A 17,133-nucleotide genomic window follows, 5' to 3' on the forward strand; every position below is an offset into this window, starting at 1 on the left:
ACTTCCCTAACACATCAACTACTTACGCAAACGTTGATCACACTACAAACAATACAAAACTATAATTCTATAAGAAACAGAAAAGATTAATTCATTGTTTACCTGGATCTATGATTAGCTCACCTCACCTCTTATCTGACAAGTCCTCGGGTTTGAGTCATTCGTACATTGTAATATCAAGCACATTCTAACATTAAAAAAGGTGCTTTATGAACAGTGTTTATTGTTACAGTATTTATTTAGTGTGCTGAAGTACAATATTATTTATATTACACCTTTTTAAACACATATAACAAAGTGCTTAAAAAGAACACCAGCACATTAAAGAAAAGGAGAATAAAAAACAAGTAATATATAAAAACATGCAGACATTTTCATTTATGACACATAAAAGCACAAAGAATATAGTAGCCAGTCATCACTCATCACTTAAGCTGATGTGCAGTAACCAACATCTAAACAGTGCACCGAAACACTGTTGCCGTGTCCATCCTTTGAGCTGTGCAGCTTTGACAACATTAGCGCTGTTGTGTCGTAATGCCCATGAGATCCCACACAGAAAGTTTAACTCTCAGGCCCTGTGCAATCATCTCTGTCATGTGACTGAGTGGAAAATATGCTGTCTCAAGGCATCTGTTGCGCAACTTCCATTCATCGTCATTGTAGTGCAAAGTAAGGCTCAAGTCCGGATCCATCCATCGTCCTACTTGACCAGAGATCAGATGTAGCTGCAAAGTGCTGAACATACTTCAGATTTCAGACATGTTTTGTACATGTTGGGCAGTACAGTTTGGAAAAATATGGTCATGATGACACAGTGTATCTTCTGTCGAAAGTTTTAACGCGGTGTTTAAACGCACTGTCCCAGATAGCACAGGTTCATCTGCAAGATGTCTGTTAAAGATCACTTCATCTGGAAAGCATGTGCTGTGTACAAACATCTGATAGACGTCTTTAAGATGTCAGTTTTACATGCAGTCTAAATCATAAACATCTTAAAGACATCTTCTAAACATCTATTTGACATCTGATAGGAAACGTCATAGACGTATTGCAGATGATCAAACAATACAATATGTCTTGGAGATGTAAATGCAGATGTCAAACAGATGTCTCCGTGATGTACGTCTGTTATCAGAGGTAGCTATAGGTGCCATATCCTTCGTGATGTAGTAACAGATGGTGTCAGTTCTTTTCCTCTCCTTGAATCATTTTCAGACTGTGTAGGATGTGTAAATGCTTGTGTTATCGACACCTGCTTGGAGGAACTTGTTGCTGGTCACTTGTCAGTCTCTCTTTTTTTGAGCCGTGAACTATTCATATTCGGTTACGTGATTGCGCTCCAAGTGTTTAAATAGATTGGAGGTATTATCTTTGGTTAAAACTTTTTTTTTTTTCTGCAGTGTTTACATTTGACTTAATTTTGTTCAGTGTCTACTTTACTGAAGCCATTTTCATTCAGTGAATGCATGTGACACTCAAGCAGCTCCATATATAAGTTAAACTCTAACTAGCTGTGGTTGGATTTCTTTAGATCTTTAAATAAATGGAGTTTCATCTTCTGGTGGACAAACAACTTTCTCAAGCCAATCTACAGCTAGACATGTGGTTAATGTGTGTTAGTCTGTGGATAGTGTGCGTGGGAGCGAGTGAGTGAGCAGAATACAGTTATAAGCACTTCCGCAATTTAACTTCCTTGTTTGTAATGTGAAATAAACTTTAACTCTTTTAACTAGCTCATGTTTGACAAAAAAGATTCTGTGAAATCAAGCCGTTACTGTAAAATATGAAAATAGGCCTATCACATGTGTATGTGATATATTAAGAATGATATTCTATGGCATATGCATCTGTCTCTCACTCTTTAAATAGATAAACTGTATTAGTTTAAGTAGTTATTTTTAGCACTAGCAAAACATTGCATGAGTTCATTAGAATGATTCTATTCTGTTCTAACCACATTCTGTTTTCTGAAGAACTTGATGTTTCCCTGTCAACATCAAGGGACAAAAAAAATTAATAATTTTAAGAAAAAATGCAACACCACTTACTGCAAGCTGTAAAACTTTATGGTATTTTATTATTATTATTATTATTATTATTATTATTATTATTCATTTGCATGATTTGTTTTTAAAGTAGTGAAGCTTTCCCAGTAATATTATTTTTTACCACTACCTCATTTTTATTTATTCACAACCACATAATGTCATGCAACTGATCACTCTATATAAAACAGCTTTCATCAGAAGCCTATTTTAGAGCCATAAATAAATACATTCCAAAAACCCCATGACTGCATTTAAACGGCCGTAAAGGGAAAGGGTTTTTTTTTTCAGCAAAAGTGGTATAATTACCTCTCTTTGCTAACAAGGCCATATTACCCAGCTAAACCGTGACTGCTGGATGTAATATCATGGATTACATTGTTAGACTAGCGCTCTCTAGTGTTCACAACAAGAATTCACCAAAAATAGGGGGCGTTTATATCTCTCTCAATATTTATTCATAACCTGCTAAAGACGCTCTTCATCACTGACAGAAAACAGAATAAAATGATACGATATTTTAGTTCAAATGACAGCAGGTAAGGATTCACTTCATCTAGCCCTCATTTTGCTCTCTACATTAAATAAAGTAATTAAATAACTCAAAACTATTTGGCTACTAAAAAGTGTGATTTAAACACTAGTGACGCTACCACTGATATGTGAAGTTAAAGGACGACGCTGACTGGTTGTCAATAAAAGGCTGATAAATTTATTCTTACGTGAGTTGCTAACTCTCAAGAAAAAGCCAGCTGAACCCCAATACCTGTTTGCACTTCTCCCTTCAGACAGACGCTAGATCTCTGTGCACTAACATCTAGGCATAAAAACAGTTTTCCCCTAATGCCTTCTCCAGCTTAAACAGATAACACATGAATCATTACCTGTGTTCTGTTATTCATTTCCGTAATTCATTCTACATCCTTAATTTTTGTCTCTTCCTCAATTATAATGTAAATACATATGCATATCTCTTTATTTTTCTCTCTTATTTATCTATTTACAGTTCTATAAAGAGTAATTAATTCACAAATCTGTACATCTGCTCTTCCAGATTCATACACATTATGTTTTGTTAAGTCTTACTATTAAATTTTTTTTTTTTTCTGTTCTCATGTCAGATGTGTATGTATGTATGCATGTATGTACCAGGAGCACCTTAAAGCGGTCATATGACCTTGCTAAAATTAACATTATTTTGTGTATTTGGTGTGATGCGATGTGTTTATGCGGTTTTTACAAAGCTCATCGTTCTGAAAAGCGAGGTGTGCTGTGATTGGCCAGCTATCCAGTATGTTGTGATTGGCCGAATACTTCAAGTGTGTGACGCAAATGTTACGCGCCTTAACACTATTGTCTCAAAGCTCTTCATGAAGTACCCCCAGCACTGCACGTTTTGTATGTCTCTCTATATCTGACATGTCCACTTGAGGTCTTGAAGTGTCCACTAATGAGCTGATGAGTTAAATCAGGTGTGATAGATGAGAGACATATACAAAATGTGCAGGACTGGGGGTACTAACCTCTCCTGGCACAACAAGACAAAAACAATAAAACCCATTTCAATCAAGGCATGTGTTGCATCCAGTGGGGACATAATTACTGATTATAATGACTTCTATGGTCTTTTTACACATTGAGTTGCATTGCGTACAGCACTGCGTAAACATAAAACCATGTCTGCATTTGTGATCGGAGAAAACAACAAACAACTAGCGCTACTCTACTCTACTCAAAACTCGCGTTTGAATTTTTGAAAAGGTTACAAGTTTGTTATAAGACAAAAGAGTGCAAAAGTTGACAGGACAATTTTCAAGTGGCCTTTGGAAGTATTTTCCCATTTGTTTTGTCAATAGAGATTTCAAAAAATAGTTCCCATTTTTCAAAACGCTTATAAACCATACAGAATGAGTTTTTTTGAGAAAGTAAAAATGCACAAAGTTTCCTGTAAGGGGTAGGGTTAGGTGTAGGGCAATAGCACATACAGTTTGTAAAGTATAAAAACCATTACGCCTATGGAATGTCCCCACAATTCACAAAAACAAACATGTGTGTGTGTGTGTGTGTGTGTGTGTGTGTGTGTGTTATCTTACATTGTACTTTATTTTGTTACTGATGAGTCTGTGGTTGATTTGTTTTAAAGGTATTTATAGAATTATAAAAAACTAATTTCTCTATTGGAAAAAAAAGGGATCGTCACTTCCAGAATAAACCGCTGGCTTCTTTAACAGTACAAATGCAGCAACTGAAGTTTCGAAGTCATCTATCCAGTATATCATTTAATTATATAAAATTATATAATTATAATGCTATTTTTTTTTTTTTTGTGCATAGACCAGAAAATTAATCCTCAAAATACAAAACCTGTTGACCAACTATAGTCTATGAACAAGAAGTCAGATTGCCTCGATCATCACACAGCTAAAATTATCCACAGTGGCTGTTAAGATTTTCTCAATATATTATTGGTTGCATCTTATTGATGAAGCCATGGCCTGCCAAGAGCTTACAAAAGACATATTGGGGATCTTGTTTTGAAAAGGTAGGAACCAATCAGGAAAAGGGTGCAAAAATAACTGGTCACTTGCTGCATGCGACAACAGCTTTGTGTATTCCTCATACAGTATGTCTGGGCTTTATGGGGTAGGGTGGCCAGACGGAAGTCATAATTTACCAAAAAAGAAACACCTAAGGGACCATTCACACAGAATACATTTTTAGTTTGAAAAAAGAGAAAAAAAAGGAGTAGAAGGGCGGTATGTAATGAATGTTGTAAAAGATGTGAGTGCTGCAGTCAAACACGTCTGTCTAGCATGTGATCACACAGAAAAACATTCGGAAAGTACCGCAGTGGAATGGAAAACAGGTTCAGTGTGAAAGGCCCCTGAGACTATACCTTAAACCATGTTACTGTCTGATGAAACCAAATCACAGACCATTTGACATAAAACCTGCAGGCCTCCATTAAAATCTGAAGATGAAGAAGATTTTAAGTGAATAAAGAATGGCTTCAGAAGAGGAAAGGTCCAGTCTGAGGCGCCTAAAAAAAACAAAAAAAAAAACTTGAGGAATGTCTCAAAGAGGGCTGTAGACAGGAGATCCCCTGTAATACGATCAATCTGGAGCTCTTTTGCAAGGAAGAGCGGTAAAAATAGCCCAATCAAGATATATTCAAAAAGACTGGCTGCTGTATTTAATGCAAAAGACGTATCATCCATATATTAGTCAAGGGAAGTACACTCTTGTGCAACCAAGTTAAAGTCTTTTATTTTTAATTATTTTTTTCTTGAAAGTGTCTATTTATTTGTTTTATTAATTTTGATGCTTTTAATACTGCATTAAAGGTGGAAAAAGATCTGATATGATTTAAGTTGGATTCATGTCTTACATCTTAAAAGCCTGAAATTGTAACAAAGGTGTGTAAACATTTTATAGCCATTGTGTGCTTCCAGTAACAGGTGATTTAAAATTTCCCTTAGAAGTAAACAGGTAAAGTGCTTTGTCATTAAGAATTTTCTGAAGTTGGGATCTTCTTGAATGTCCTGAAAAAAACAAACAAAAAACATTGCAATTAAAAACTAATTTTGCACAATAAATGATATTTTTCTCTCACTATGATATCTGTAGGTGATCAGTCACACCTCCTGTGGCGATAGTAAATCACACCAGCTGCTGCAGACGCCAGCAGCAGAACAACACATATTCCTGCTACAGCAGCTGGAGACAGACCTGAATCTGGATCAGATAAAGACAGACAATCATTACTCATCTATAGCCTTGTGCAGACTGGTTTCTGTGGCAATGGCATTGCATTGGTAGGCCTGCTCTAAAACAATAACAGCAATACAATCTCATGAGGCAGCAGCAGAAACACAGCGAGCTGGAATCCACCGATCTCAAACTCAAAGATGTGTGTATACCAGCAGTATATTGTTATTTTCCACTTACAGTAACTTGCACTTCACAACAATACAACCTTGTTTCTGCAAAGACATTAAAGATGTTTTCTACAAACAACGTCTGATGTGCTTATGTTTTACGTGGCGTGAGTCACATGGGCAAAAAAGCAATACTAAATTACACTTACTAATGACAGTAACATTGAAGCTCTTCACACTGCTGATGCTGCGGCGGCGACGACGACTGCTACTGCTGCTGATCTGTAGTTCATAAACTCCAGAGTCTGGGATTCTGATGTTCCTGATGGTCAGAGATCCAGTCTGACGATCCAGCTTCAGTCTGCCTCTGAATCTCTCAGGACAATGAAAATCTGTGCAGGTCTTATTGGGCTCTCCAGTGATTTGAGCGATGCGCGTGTCATTAAAAAACCACGTCATCACATGATTTGGCGTTTTCATTACACCAGGATCTAAAGTGACAGATTCTCCCTCCTTCACTGACTTTCTCTTCATTTCATCTCGTTCAGCAGCAGAAACACCTGAAACACAAACCAACAGCTGCTGGAGGATCTTTTTGGGGAAAGAAACTCTACAACAAGAAAAAAAAAGCATGAAAATAACTGTGCAGATTCATGTTAAGTTGTTTGGAACTTCTGTTTTGTGTATGTGTGTGGCCCCAAAATAACTAATTATTGCCTAATTTGATCAGTTTCCAAAGGTAAGTGGTGTTATAATCAAAGCAAATTCAAAAAAGTTGAATTTCAACAAAAAAGTCCACAGAGTTCAGTAATTAAACATTGTTTTTTTTTGGTCCTGTTTGCGTCAAATGTGCTTGGATTGCTAATGAGCTAGTACAAAATATGAGATGCATTTAAACAGAAGATTAGAGAAGGTGATCAGATGTGGTATGATGAGAAACTGACATCTCCACCAGAACACAACTGGAGCTTCTTTGCCTTTATTTATTTATAGAGTACAGTATGGACAACAGACAGGTGAAGTGGGAGAAAGAGGGAGACGAGATTGAAAAGGACCACAGTTTAAGCTTTTAAACATGTATAAACTTGATTTAAACATTTGTTTAATGACTCACCATGGACAGAAACGCTGAAGGTCTTTTCACTGATGCTGCTGCTGCTGAAGACCTTCAGTTGATAAAATCCTGAATCTGTGCTTCTGGTGTTCCTGATGGTCAGAGATCCAGTCTGATGATCCAGCTTCAGTCTGTCTCTGAATCTCTCAGTACCTTCATTACACTGAACATCTGTACAGGTCTTACTGGGATCTCCATTAATTTGAGCGATGCGAGTCTCATTGAAATACCATCTAATTCTGTCTTCTTGGGTTTTTTTAATATCAGTGTGTAGAGTGACTGAATCTCCCTCCATCACTGACACCAACACTCCATCTGTCTCAACACCAGACACACCTGGAGAAAAAATAAACAAACTTTTCAATTTTGGGATGATGGGAAAAAAAAATATAGCAAAAAAGTGCAGTGGACAAGCAAAACACCCTAGCAACCATATAATAACACCTTAGCAACCATCCATAATACCCTAGCACCACTTTAGCATCCACCTAGCAAAACTTTACAACTGCCTACCATTCTGACCATCAAATTTCAAAGTATTTTAAATTTGAGTGCTGGGCAACAATTAATCGTGATTAATCGCATCCAAAAAGAAGTTAAAAAAAAAAAAAAAAAAAAAAAAAAAAATATATATATATATATATATATATATATATATATGTGTGTGTGTGTACTGTGTATATTTATTATGTATATATATAAATACACATGCATGCATGTATATATTTAGGAAAAATATATTATGTTTATATATTAAATATATTTAAATATAATATTTACATTTAAGCATTTAGCAGACACTTTTATCCAAAACAACGTACAGTGCATTCAGTCTATACATTTTTTTCTTTTCCAGTATGTGTGTTTCCTGGGAATTGAACCCACAACCTTTTCCGCTGCTAACACAATACACTACCACTGAGCCCCAGGAACCAATATAAATATATGCATGTAAAGATTTTCAATATATATACTGTATGTGTGTGTACATATACATAATATATATACACAGTACACACACACACACACACACACACACACACACACACACATATATATATATATATATATATAACAAAACAAACCACTTTTGTTTGATTTATTCGACCCCCCACCAAAAAAAAAAAAAAAAAAAAAAAAAAAAAAACAGTTACTCAATCAATGTTCAATAAAACATTTTAAATATAAAAAAAGGAAACCAAACCTACAATAACAAAACTGAAAGCAATCTATAAAGAACAACAGTAAACCATTTAAAATCAAATACGGTAGAGAAAAGTACAGAAAAAACACTGCCCCCATATTTGGCCCAGACCCTTCATTAAATATTTCCATTTCTCAATATGACTCAATCTGAGTCTTAAATTGTGTGACATCTTTTCCATCGCATTAATCTCCCTCCAAATCTCCTTAACCATTTCTCAAGTGTTGGTAGCATTTTTAGCAGCAATTAGAAGTATTCATAAAAAATACATTCTGTTCTCACCTTGTATTAAAACTGGCTTAACTCCTTAATTTTCTGTTAAGAGGTTACCACTTTTTTTTTTTTTCTCAGCAAACATTTGTGCCCCGCACATAAAATTAATTTACTGCCATTTTTAACCACATTAAGACTCAAATAATACACATCAAAAAATGTGTTTTTAATATTCTCTTTTACAGTTTGAATGCCCGTGTAAATACCATTCACACTTTTATGTATTTGGCAGAGGCTTTAAAAGCATATTATCCACATCAACAACATTTTCTCAGGATATGGATGAGACGTGTTTTTATTCACTTTACCTATAAGCATTTACAGGACCCCATTTTCAATAGTTTTGTATGAGGCGCCGCGTAGGATTTAAATCAAACTTCGCTTATGAATACATGTATAAAACACGTGCATATACACCTATACATTACTCACATATACATGCATACTACTGGATGTTCACAAATACATATATTAAATACACATGCACACTAATATGAAATCGATACCAATACATATAATGTTAACAATGAATGCATACACACTTGTGAATAACTTGCGTATACATATAAACCTGACGCGTGCAAACACCAAAAGACACTCGCATATATGTATAAGCTCGATCCATGCATATACACCTACACACACTCGCGCATACATATAAACTCGCTGCATACAAACACAACTGCACATACTCGCACCTACATATAAACTTGATCCATGCATATACACCTACACACACTCGCGCATACATATAAACTCGCTGCATACAAACACAACTGCACATACTCGCATATACATATAAACTTGATCCGTGCATATACACCTATTAAACACTCGAACATAAATGTAAACTCGATGCGCGCATACACATCCATAAAACACTCGCGCATACATAAAAAATAACATTTAACTAACGTATACAGTTCAGATAAGAAAGACACGTGCTTTATTTGCTGTGTACATATATATATATGCAAGTGATTTCATATGTAGATGTGCGTGAACTTTTCAGTTTAAACGGAAGGCATTTCAGTGTAAACGGAAGGCATTTCAGTGTAAAAGGAAGGCATTTCAGTGTAAACGGAAGGCATTTTCAGTGTAAAAGGAAGTCGTTTAAGCGTGAACGGAAGTAACCTGTCTATATACCGCATTTGCAATCATGGATAGGGATCGTTCTACAACTGAAGCAATTAGCATTTTGAGAAATGTTCTTTCTTCGCCCACTATTATAATAACACGCAAACCATGCCAACATCATCCGCCGGTTGAGTTCACGGACCATGATATCACACTCGCCAGCAGTTAATTGGCAGTCTCGATCTAGAAAAAGGTGAGAATTTAACTTTTATGCAATCTTCATGAAATGCATCCAAACGCTATGCAAATTACACACACAGAGAGAGAGTAAAATGTCCTGCCTCTATAGTTAAAAAATATAAAATGTGTTCCCAACTAAGTCCCAGTTTCAATAGGGAGCTTAGCCATTTTCAGAATTAAGGATGTCAAGGAATTTTAAATGTGATTAATTAAAGTTTGCTTTTTTGTTAAGCTGTATTTATTTTTACAGGCCAAGGACACAATACCATCGGACTTTTAATAAGGATGTTATACTGTTGACCTCTCCTGACGATAATGTAGTGGTAAAGCAAAAGAAAAAAACAGCACTTGCATGAGATTGGACACATATTAAATGCGTTTGAATTTGACAAAGCATGGGATAGAAATCATAGAAAAAGTGCCACATGATTTAAGGTAAACAATATATATTTTTAAGATGTTATAGTTATTGTAAAATGTTTTACTGTGTGATGTATTATTTAAGGGTTTATTAGGGGTTTATTTATGAAGGGTATTACAATAAACTTTTGAATGGGGTCGTTTTTATAAATTCAGTTATTATTTTGTCTTGTAGAGTATATGTAAACATCTCATGTGAAATAGCTTATTCTGGACAGAACTAAATAAAAAAAATAACATGCAATTTTCATGATCCCTCAAATTTTGTTTCAACTATTAATATTTTGCACATTCTGCAAACTTATGAGGGAGGTTGTGGCCTAATGGTTAGAGAATCCAAAAGGTTGTGAGTTCGAGTCTCGGGCCGGCAGGGATTGTAGGTAGGAGGAGTGAATGTACAGCGCTCTCTCCACCTTCATTACCACGACTGAGGTACCCTTGAGCAAGGCACCGAACCACCAACTGCTCCCCGGGCGGCGCAGCATAAATGGCTGCCCACTGCTCCGGGTGTGTGTTCATGGTGTGTGTGTGTGTTCACGGTGTGTGTGTTCACTTTGGATGGGTTAAATGCAGAGCACGAATTCCAAGTATGGGTCACCATACTTGGCTGTATGTCACGTCACTTATGAGTACAACTGTATATGGCCTAAAATAACCCTAAACCCTATAAGGAAGCCCATATGGGAAAGAAAAAAAGTAAATCAATTAAACTTCATAACAAAAAAAAAACAAAACAAAAAAACACACACACTCCAGTCTTACCAAGAGTAGTGGTCTTAAGGGATTTACGTACAAGGCCTTCAGCTTGAACACCTTTAAAATCAAGCTGCTATCCAGTTCCTGACCTTCACTTAAGGCGTAATGAGCTTGTATGGGATACATCCCATAAGTATTTCCAAACTACACACAATTAAAACCAGTGGTACTAATAAACCCTTAAATAATACATCACGCAGTAAAACATTTACAATAACTAACATCTTTTAAAAAAAAAAAACATTTACCTTAAATCATGTTGCACTTTTTCTTTGATTTTTCTCAAAACCCCGTTCTATCCCATGCTTTGTCAAATTCAAACGCATTTAATATGTGTCCAATCTCATGCAAGTGCTGTTTTTTTCTTTTGCTTTACTACTACATTATCGTCAGGAGAGGTCAACAGTATAACATCATTATTAAAAGTCCGATGGTATTGTGTCCTTGGCCTGTAAAAACAAATACAGTTTAACAAAAAGCAAACTTTAACCACATTTAAATTGGTTGACATCCTTAATTCTGAAAATGGCAAAGCTCACTATTAAAACTGGGACTTAGTTGGGAACACATTTTATATTTTTTAACTATAGAGACAGGACATTTTATTCTCTCTTTCTGTGTGTGTGTAATTTGCATAGCGTTTGCAGCTATTTCACGAAGATTGCATAGAAGTTAAATTCTCACCTTTTTCTAGATCGAGACTGCCAATTAACTTACTGCTGGCAAGTGTGATATGGTCCGTGAACTTTGCCGGCGGATAATGTTGACATCGTTTGCGTGTTATTGATGCTTTTGTATACCAGGGGTAGAAGGCCGAAACAAAGTGTGCGATTCAGATTGTGTTTCTGCACATCTACATATGAAATCACTTGCATATATATATTATTTACACAAATAAAGCATGTGTCTTTCTTATCTTGAACTGTATACGTTAGTAAATGTTATTTTTTATGTATGCGCGAGTGTTTTATGGATGTGTATGCGCGCATCGAGTTTACATTTATATGCGAGTGTTTAATAGGTGTATATGCACGGATCAAGTTTATATGTATATGCGAGTATGTGCAGTTGTGTTTGTATGCAGCGAGTTTATATGTATGCGCGAGTGTGTGTAGGTGTAATATGCATGGATCAAGTTTATATGTATATGCGAGTATGTGCAGTTGTGTTTGTATGCAGCCAGTTTATATGTATGCGCGAGTGTGTGTAGGTGTATATGCATGGATCGAGTTTATACATATATGCGAGTGTCTTTTGGTGTATGCACGCGTCAAGTTTATATGTATACGCAAGTTATTCACAAGTGTGTATGCATTCATTGTTAACATTATATGTATTGGTATCGATTTCATATTAGTGTGCATGTGTATTTAATATATGTATTTGTGAAACATCCAGTAGTATGCATGTATATGTGAGTAATGTATAGGTGTATATGCACGTGTTTTATACATGTATTCATTCACTGCACACCGTCACACAGCTCCAACCTACCTCTTCATTAAGTTTGCGGATGACACGACTGTGGTGGGTCTCATTAGCAAAAGAGATGAGACAAAATACAGGAGGAGCGAGGTGAGCCGCCTGGCCGGGTGGTGCAGTGACCAACAATCTCTCTCTGAACGTGGAGAAGACGAAGGAGATTGTTGTAGACTTCAGGAGAGCACACACTCAGCACGTTCCTCTGACCATCAACGGTGCGACTGTGGAGAGAGTGAGCAGCACCAAGTTCCTGGGTGTGCAACATCACAGAGGACCTCTCCTGGACCGACAACACTGCAGCACTGGCCAAGAAATCACCAGCAGCGTCTCTACTTCCTCCGCAAACTGAGGAGAGCCAGAGCCCCACCCCCCATCATGTACACATTCTACAGATGCACCATCGAGAGCATCCTGACGAGCTGCATCACTGTGTGGTATGGCGCCTGCAACGCGTCCTGCCGAAAGACTCTACAACGCATAGTGAGAGCAGCTGAGAAGATCATTGGTGTCTCTCTACCCTCCCTCCAGGACATTTATGGAACACGTCTCACCCGCAAAGCCCTCTGCATCACAGGTGATCCCACTCACCCATCACACAGCTTCTTCAGCCTGCTACCATCAGGGAGGAGACTGCGGAGTCTCCAGGCCAGGACCAGCAGACTGAAGGACAGCTTCATCCACCAGGCTGTCAGGAAGCTGAACTCCCTCCCCGAACCTGCCCCCCCTCCCCTCTTCTTCCCCAGGCACCACTGAACTATGAACCCCCCCCCCCCCCCCCCCCCCCCCCCCCCACACACACACACACTAATTATATGATGACATGCACGAGTCACTTGTGCAGCATTGGGGCTCTGCTCACTCACCGCTCACTACCTCATTCGGCATGGAACTACCTCATCAGTCAGTTAAATAACTGCTCTTGGTCACTTGTCACTTGTCACTTTAATCAGACTTAAGATATTTTTTAATAAGTGATTTTTTTGCACTAAAAAATCTTTTAACTGCACTGTTTGTTCACTTCATTGATTTGCCACTATATCTGTCATTTACCTTGCGCTGCTTTATTTAACTTTATTTTTAACTTGTATTTTTATTATATGTCTTTTATATTTTATAAATCCCTTATTGTATAATTGTATCTACATTTTATATTTGATCTAGTTATTTTTTTTAGGCTTTAATGTTAATGTTATCTGTATGCACCGGAGACTGAGAGTAACGCAATTTCGATTCTCTCTGTATGTATGTACTGTACATGTGGAAATTGACAATAAAGCAGACTTGAACTCTAACTCAAAAATTCACATAAGCGAAGTTTGATTTAAATCCTACGCGGCGCCTCATAGTTTTGCCATACAAAAAATAGACCTATACTTTGTCATTAATTCACGATCTGAAATTGTTCTTATTACACGTCGAAAACTGTTCGTGTCCACATCTTATAAGCGATCACAAACATTTCACTTCAAGTCATCCTGGATTTGAAACAGTTCTGTCTGACACAAAACGAAACACATTCGTCACATTCGTTTGTTGCAGTCGATTGTGAACTATTTTACCAAACACAAACTCAACCCAGAATTCAAGTGATAAAAACATTAAACTTATGTCGAATACTGAGCAATTAGGCCTAGTTCTAAAACAAAATAAAACCGTCCATCTTCGTTCAGTTTATCGACCGGAAAAGAAATTGTATATATCCTAATGTCTTACCATGTTCAGGTAAAAACAAGCACACTGACAGCAAAATAAAGTGAAACTTCATTTTCACCACTTTTAACAGAAAAATAAAACTAAAACTAAATAAGAATTCAATGTAGACTCAAAAGTGCATCTCTTACGTATAATGCTAAAATGAAAGTAACACGTGACACATAGCCTACCGGAAGGGAGCGGCGCGCAAAAGACAAAACACTTTATAGCCTAATTAGTGATGCTGTCTAACATGGATGCGACACAACAAATCCCCGACAGTAAACTGATGCTCTGTTTATGAAGTACTGACGCATATATAAATGGTTTGCAACGTTTGTATTTTCACGTCCAGTGTAAACAGCCTATAGCTGATGATAGGAGCTTTCGGAACACTTCGTGAAGCTCTTAAATCTTTCGTTTCGATTCAGTGGTTTGGAACTTTGGTTTTGAAACATTTCGAAATTCCGAAGTTTCGCCGCCAGATTGCTTTGATCTGGTAAACGCATGAAAGGGGGTGTATATATATATATATATATATATATATATATATATATATATATATATATATATATGTATATATATATTTGCCTTAAATAAATAAATAAATAAATTAAAAAGGGGAAGTGTCTGCTGCCTTTGATGTCAAAGCTCCGGACTGTACAGGGACAGTTTTTTTCTGATGCCATCATCAGCCAATCAGCTCTCATGAAGTCATTCTCCTGTGGCTCACAAAATGCGATGAGCAAAAAAAGTTGCTTATGCAGACGCGCACACACTCACACACACACACTGACACACACACACATATGTCAGCTGGAATGAGAAAAAAAGAAAGCAAAGAAAGTTGCTTATGCACACACACACACACACACATATTTATATGTCAGCTGGAATGAGAAAAAAAAAAGTCCAGAGCTTCACGACATGCACAAGTTGTTTGTTCAAACAACATCTCTGTCAGCCCACAGAAGGTTTCAGTTTGACTCAGAAGCTGAAGTGTTAGTGTGGTTGTGTAACTGATGATGTGAGAGGATGGACGGTGTCAACTTTTTTTGTTACACCAAAGACAACAATAAATAATCAAATTATTATAACTGTTTTAAAGCCATTGACTCTGTTATCATTAAATTCAAGGAGATTCACTCAATATTCTTCTACTTACTTATTTATCATAGATAGGCAATTAGCTTTCAATCTAATTAGCTTTTCAAACTATCAGTGTTAAATGATAAGGAATTAGGAATGTATTGTAAGTCTTAATAAGGACCAAAAGAACATTTATGTATTATATAACCATACATGAAGCATTAAATACCATATAAATATACACCTGTTCAAAGAGTGTGAGGATGATATATAGGAGGGTCAGACGCTGTTGTGGGAGGATTCAGGTTCACACAGATTAACAGACAGCTTTTGGGGGATAGTGGTATAGTTCAGACAAGGAAAATGTTTTATATGTTTGTTTTGTTTTGTTTGTGCTGGTGGCGTCTGATTGGTAAGTTATAAAAACATTTTATGCCTTCATTTATTTTATCCATTCAGAACAAGCCACTGCTACAAATTTGACCTTTCATAAGATATATTTGTGAGATCTACTTTGAATTCAGGTTTTGGTTTGTGATTTCCATTTGGGTAGAAATCTGAGAGTTCCAGGCCTAGAAAAGTCATTGAAATGTATAGAAACGTTCATAATTTTCCATGTCTATTAACATTTTATATTAATAGTCACAGAAAAGTAATGGAAATTTCTAAAGAGAATGTAAACTAACGGAGGCTCAGAAATCCTGAGTTCCATTCAAATATCAGGTCGTTGTGTTTCTGCTGCTGTTCTTCATTTCACAATTCAAGGTTACAAACTACAGCTGATGTGATGCTTTATAAACAACAAACATACAAAAATATGTTTCTTTTTCTTCTCCAGGTGTGTTTAGTGATTCAGTGTCAGTGATGGAGGGAGATTCTGTCACTCTAAGCACTGATGATACTAAAAAACATGACGATTACATTCTGTGGAAATTTGGAGCTGAAAAGTCTCTGATAGCTCAAATCAGAAAAGAGGATGGAATCTTCAGCACATATAATGATGTTCCTGATGGGAGATTCAGAGACAGACTGAAGCTGGACAATCAAACTGGATCTCTGACCATCACAAACATCACTACTCAACATGCTGGACTTTATCAACAAGAGATAACTGGAGCAAAACAGTCATCACAAATTTTCAGTGTTTCTGTCTATGGTGAGTAGAGATAATTTGTCCTTTCCTTCTCATATTTTATCATTTACATACTGAAAAGTTTAATTTTATAGTTTGAGATGACAGACAAACTAAATAGTGACTTAAAACACTGAACTAAAAATAAGATTGATGATTAGATTCATCCAGGTCTCTCTTTATTCTCATGTTTTCAGCTCATCTGCCTGTTCCTGTCATCAGTAGAGATTGTTCATCATCATCATCATCATCATCATCATCATCATCATCATCACAGCAGAATTGTTCACTGGTGTGTTCAGTGGTGAATGTGGGTCATGTGACTCTCTCCTGGTACAAAGGAAACAGTTTATTGTCCAGCATCAGTGTGTCTGATCTCAGCATCAGTCTCTCTCTACCTCTGGAGGTGGAATATCAGGATAAAAACACCTACAGCTGTGTGCTCAACAATCCCATCAGCAACCAGACTCAACATCTGGACATCACTCAACTCTGTCACACATGTTCAGGTACAGCAGCGCTGAGATTAGTGATTATTTACTGGACTGATCTCCTTATTTTATTTTTTATAGATCAGACTGACACTGTTTCTCTTTTGACGGTACAGCACAGTCTCCTTCACATCCTCCAGACTCTGTATCTCTGATCGTGCTTATCTCTGCTGCTGCTGCTGCTGTATCTCTGTTGATTGTTGCTGCAGTCGTGATCTTCTGCATCTACAAGAAATG

General features: G+C 36.7%; 1 protein-coding gene across 1 annotated transcript; it reads right to left on the reverse strand.

Moving 5' to 3' along the window:
• Positions 1–5,120: 5,120 nt before the first annotated feature.
• Positions 5,121–14,376, reverse strand: LOC109091624. Its single transcript, XM_042712362.1, has 5 exons — positions 14,206–14,376; positions 7,041–7,376; positions 6,136–6,486; positions 5,690–5,783; positions 5,121–5,590 (listed from the first exon to the last, which is right to left on the reverse strand). The coding sequence occupies exons 1-5, from the start codon at positions 14,255–14,257 to the stop codon at positions 5,554–5,556; spliced, it is 870 nt and encodes a 289-aa protein (XP_042568296.1). The 5' UTR covers positions 14,258–14,376; the 3' UTR covers positions 5,121–5,553.
• Between the last annotated feature and the right edge of the window lie 2,757 nt (positions 14,377–17,133).

Source organism: Cyprinus carpio, chromosome A22 (genome assembly GCF_018340385.1).
Source record: "Cyprinus carpio isolate SPL01 chromosome A22, ASM1834038v1, whole genome shotgun sequence".
Lineage (NCBI taxonomy): Eukaryota > Metazoa > Chordata > Actinopteri > Cypriniformes > Cyprinidae > Cyprinus > Cyprinus carpio.

Excerpts from the sequence above, each read along its gene's own strand:
- LOC109091624 (XM_042712362.1), bottom strand. The coding sequence starts at position 14,257 with ATGAAGTTTCACTTTATTTTGCTGTCAGTGTGCTTGTTTTTACCTGAA. Across the intron at positions 6,487-7,040 it reads CTTCAGCGTTTCTGTCCATG|GTGTTTCTGCTGCTGAACGA; the intron begins GTGAGTCATTAA and ends TTTGTGTTTCAG. Across the intron at positions 5,591-5,689 it reads ATTTACTATCGCCACAGGAG|GACATTCAAGAAGATCCCAA; the intron begins GTGTGACTGATC and ends TGTTTTTTTCAG.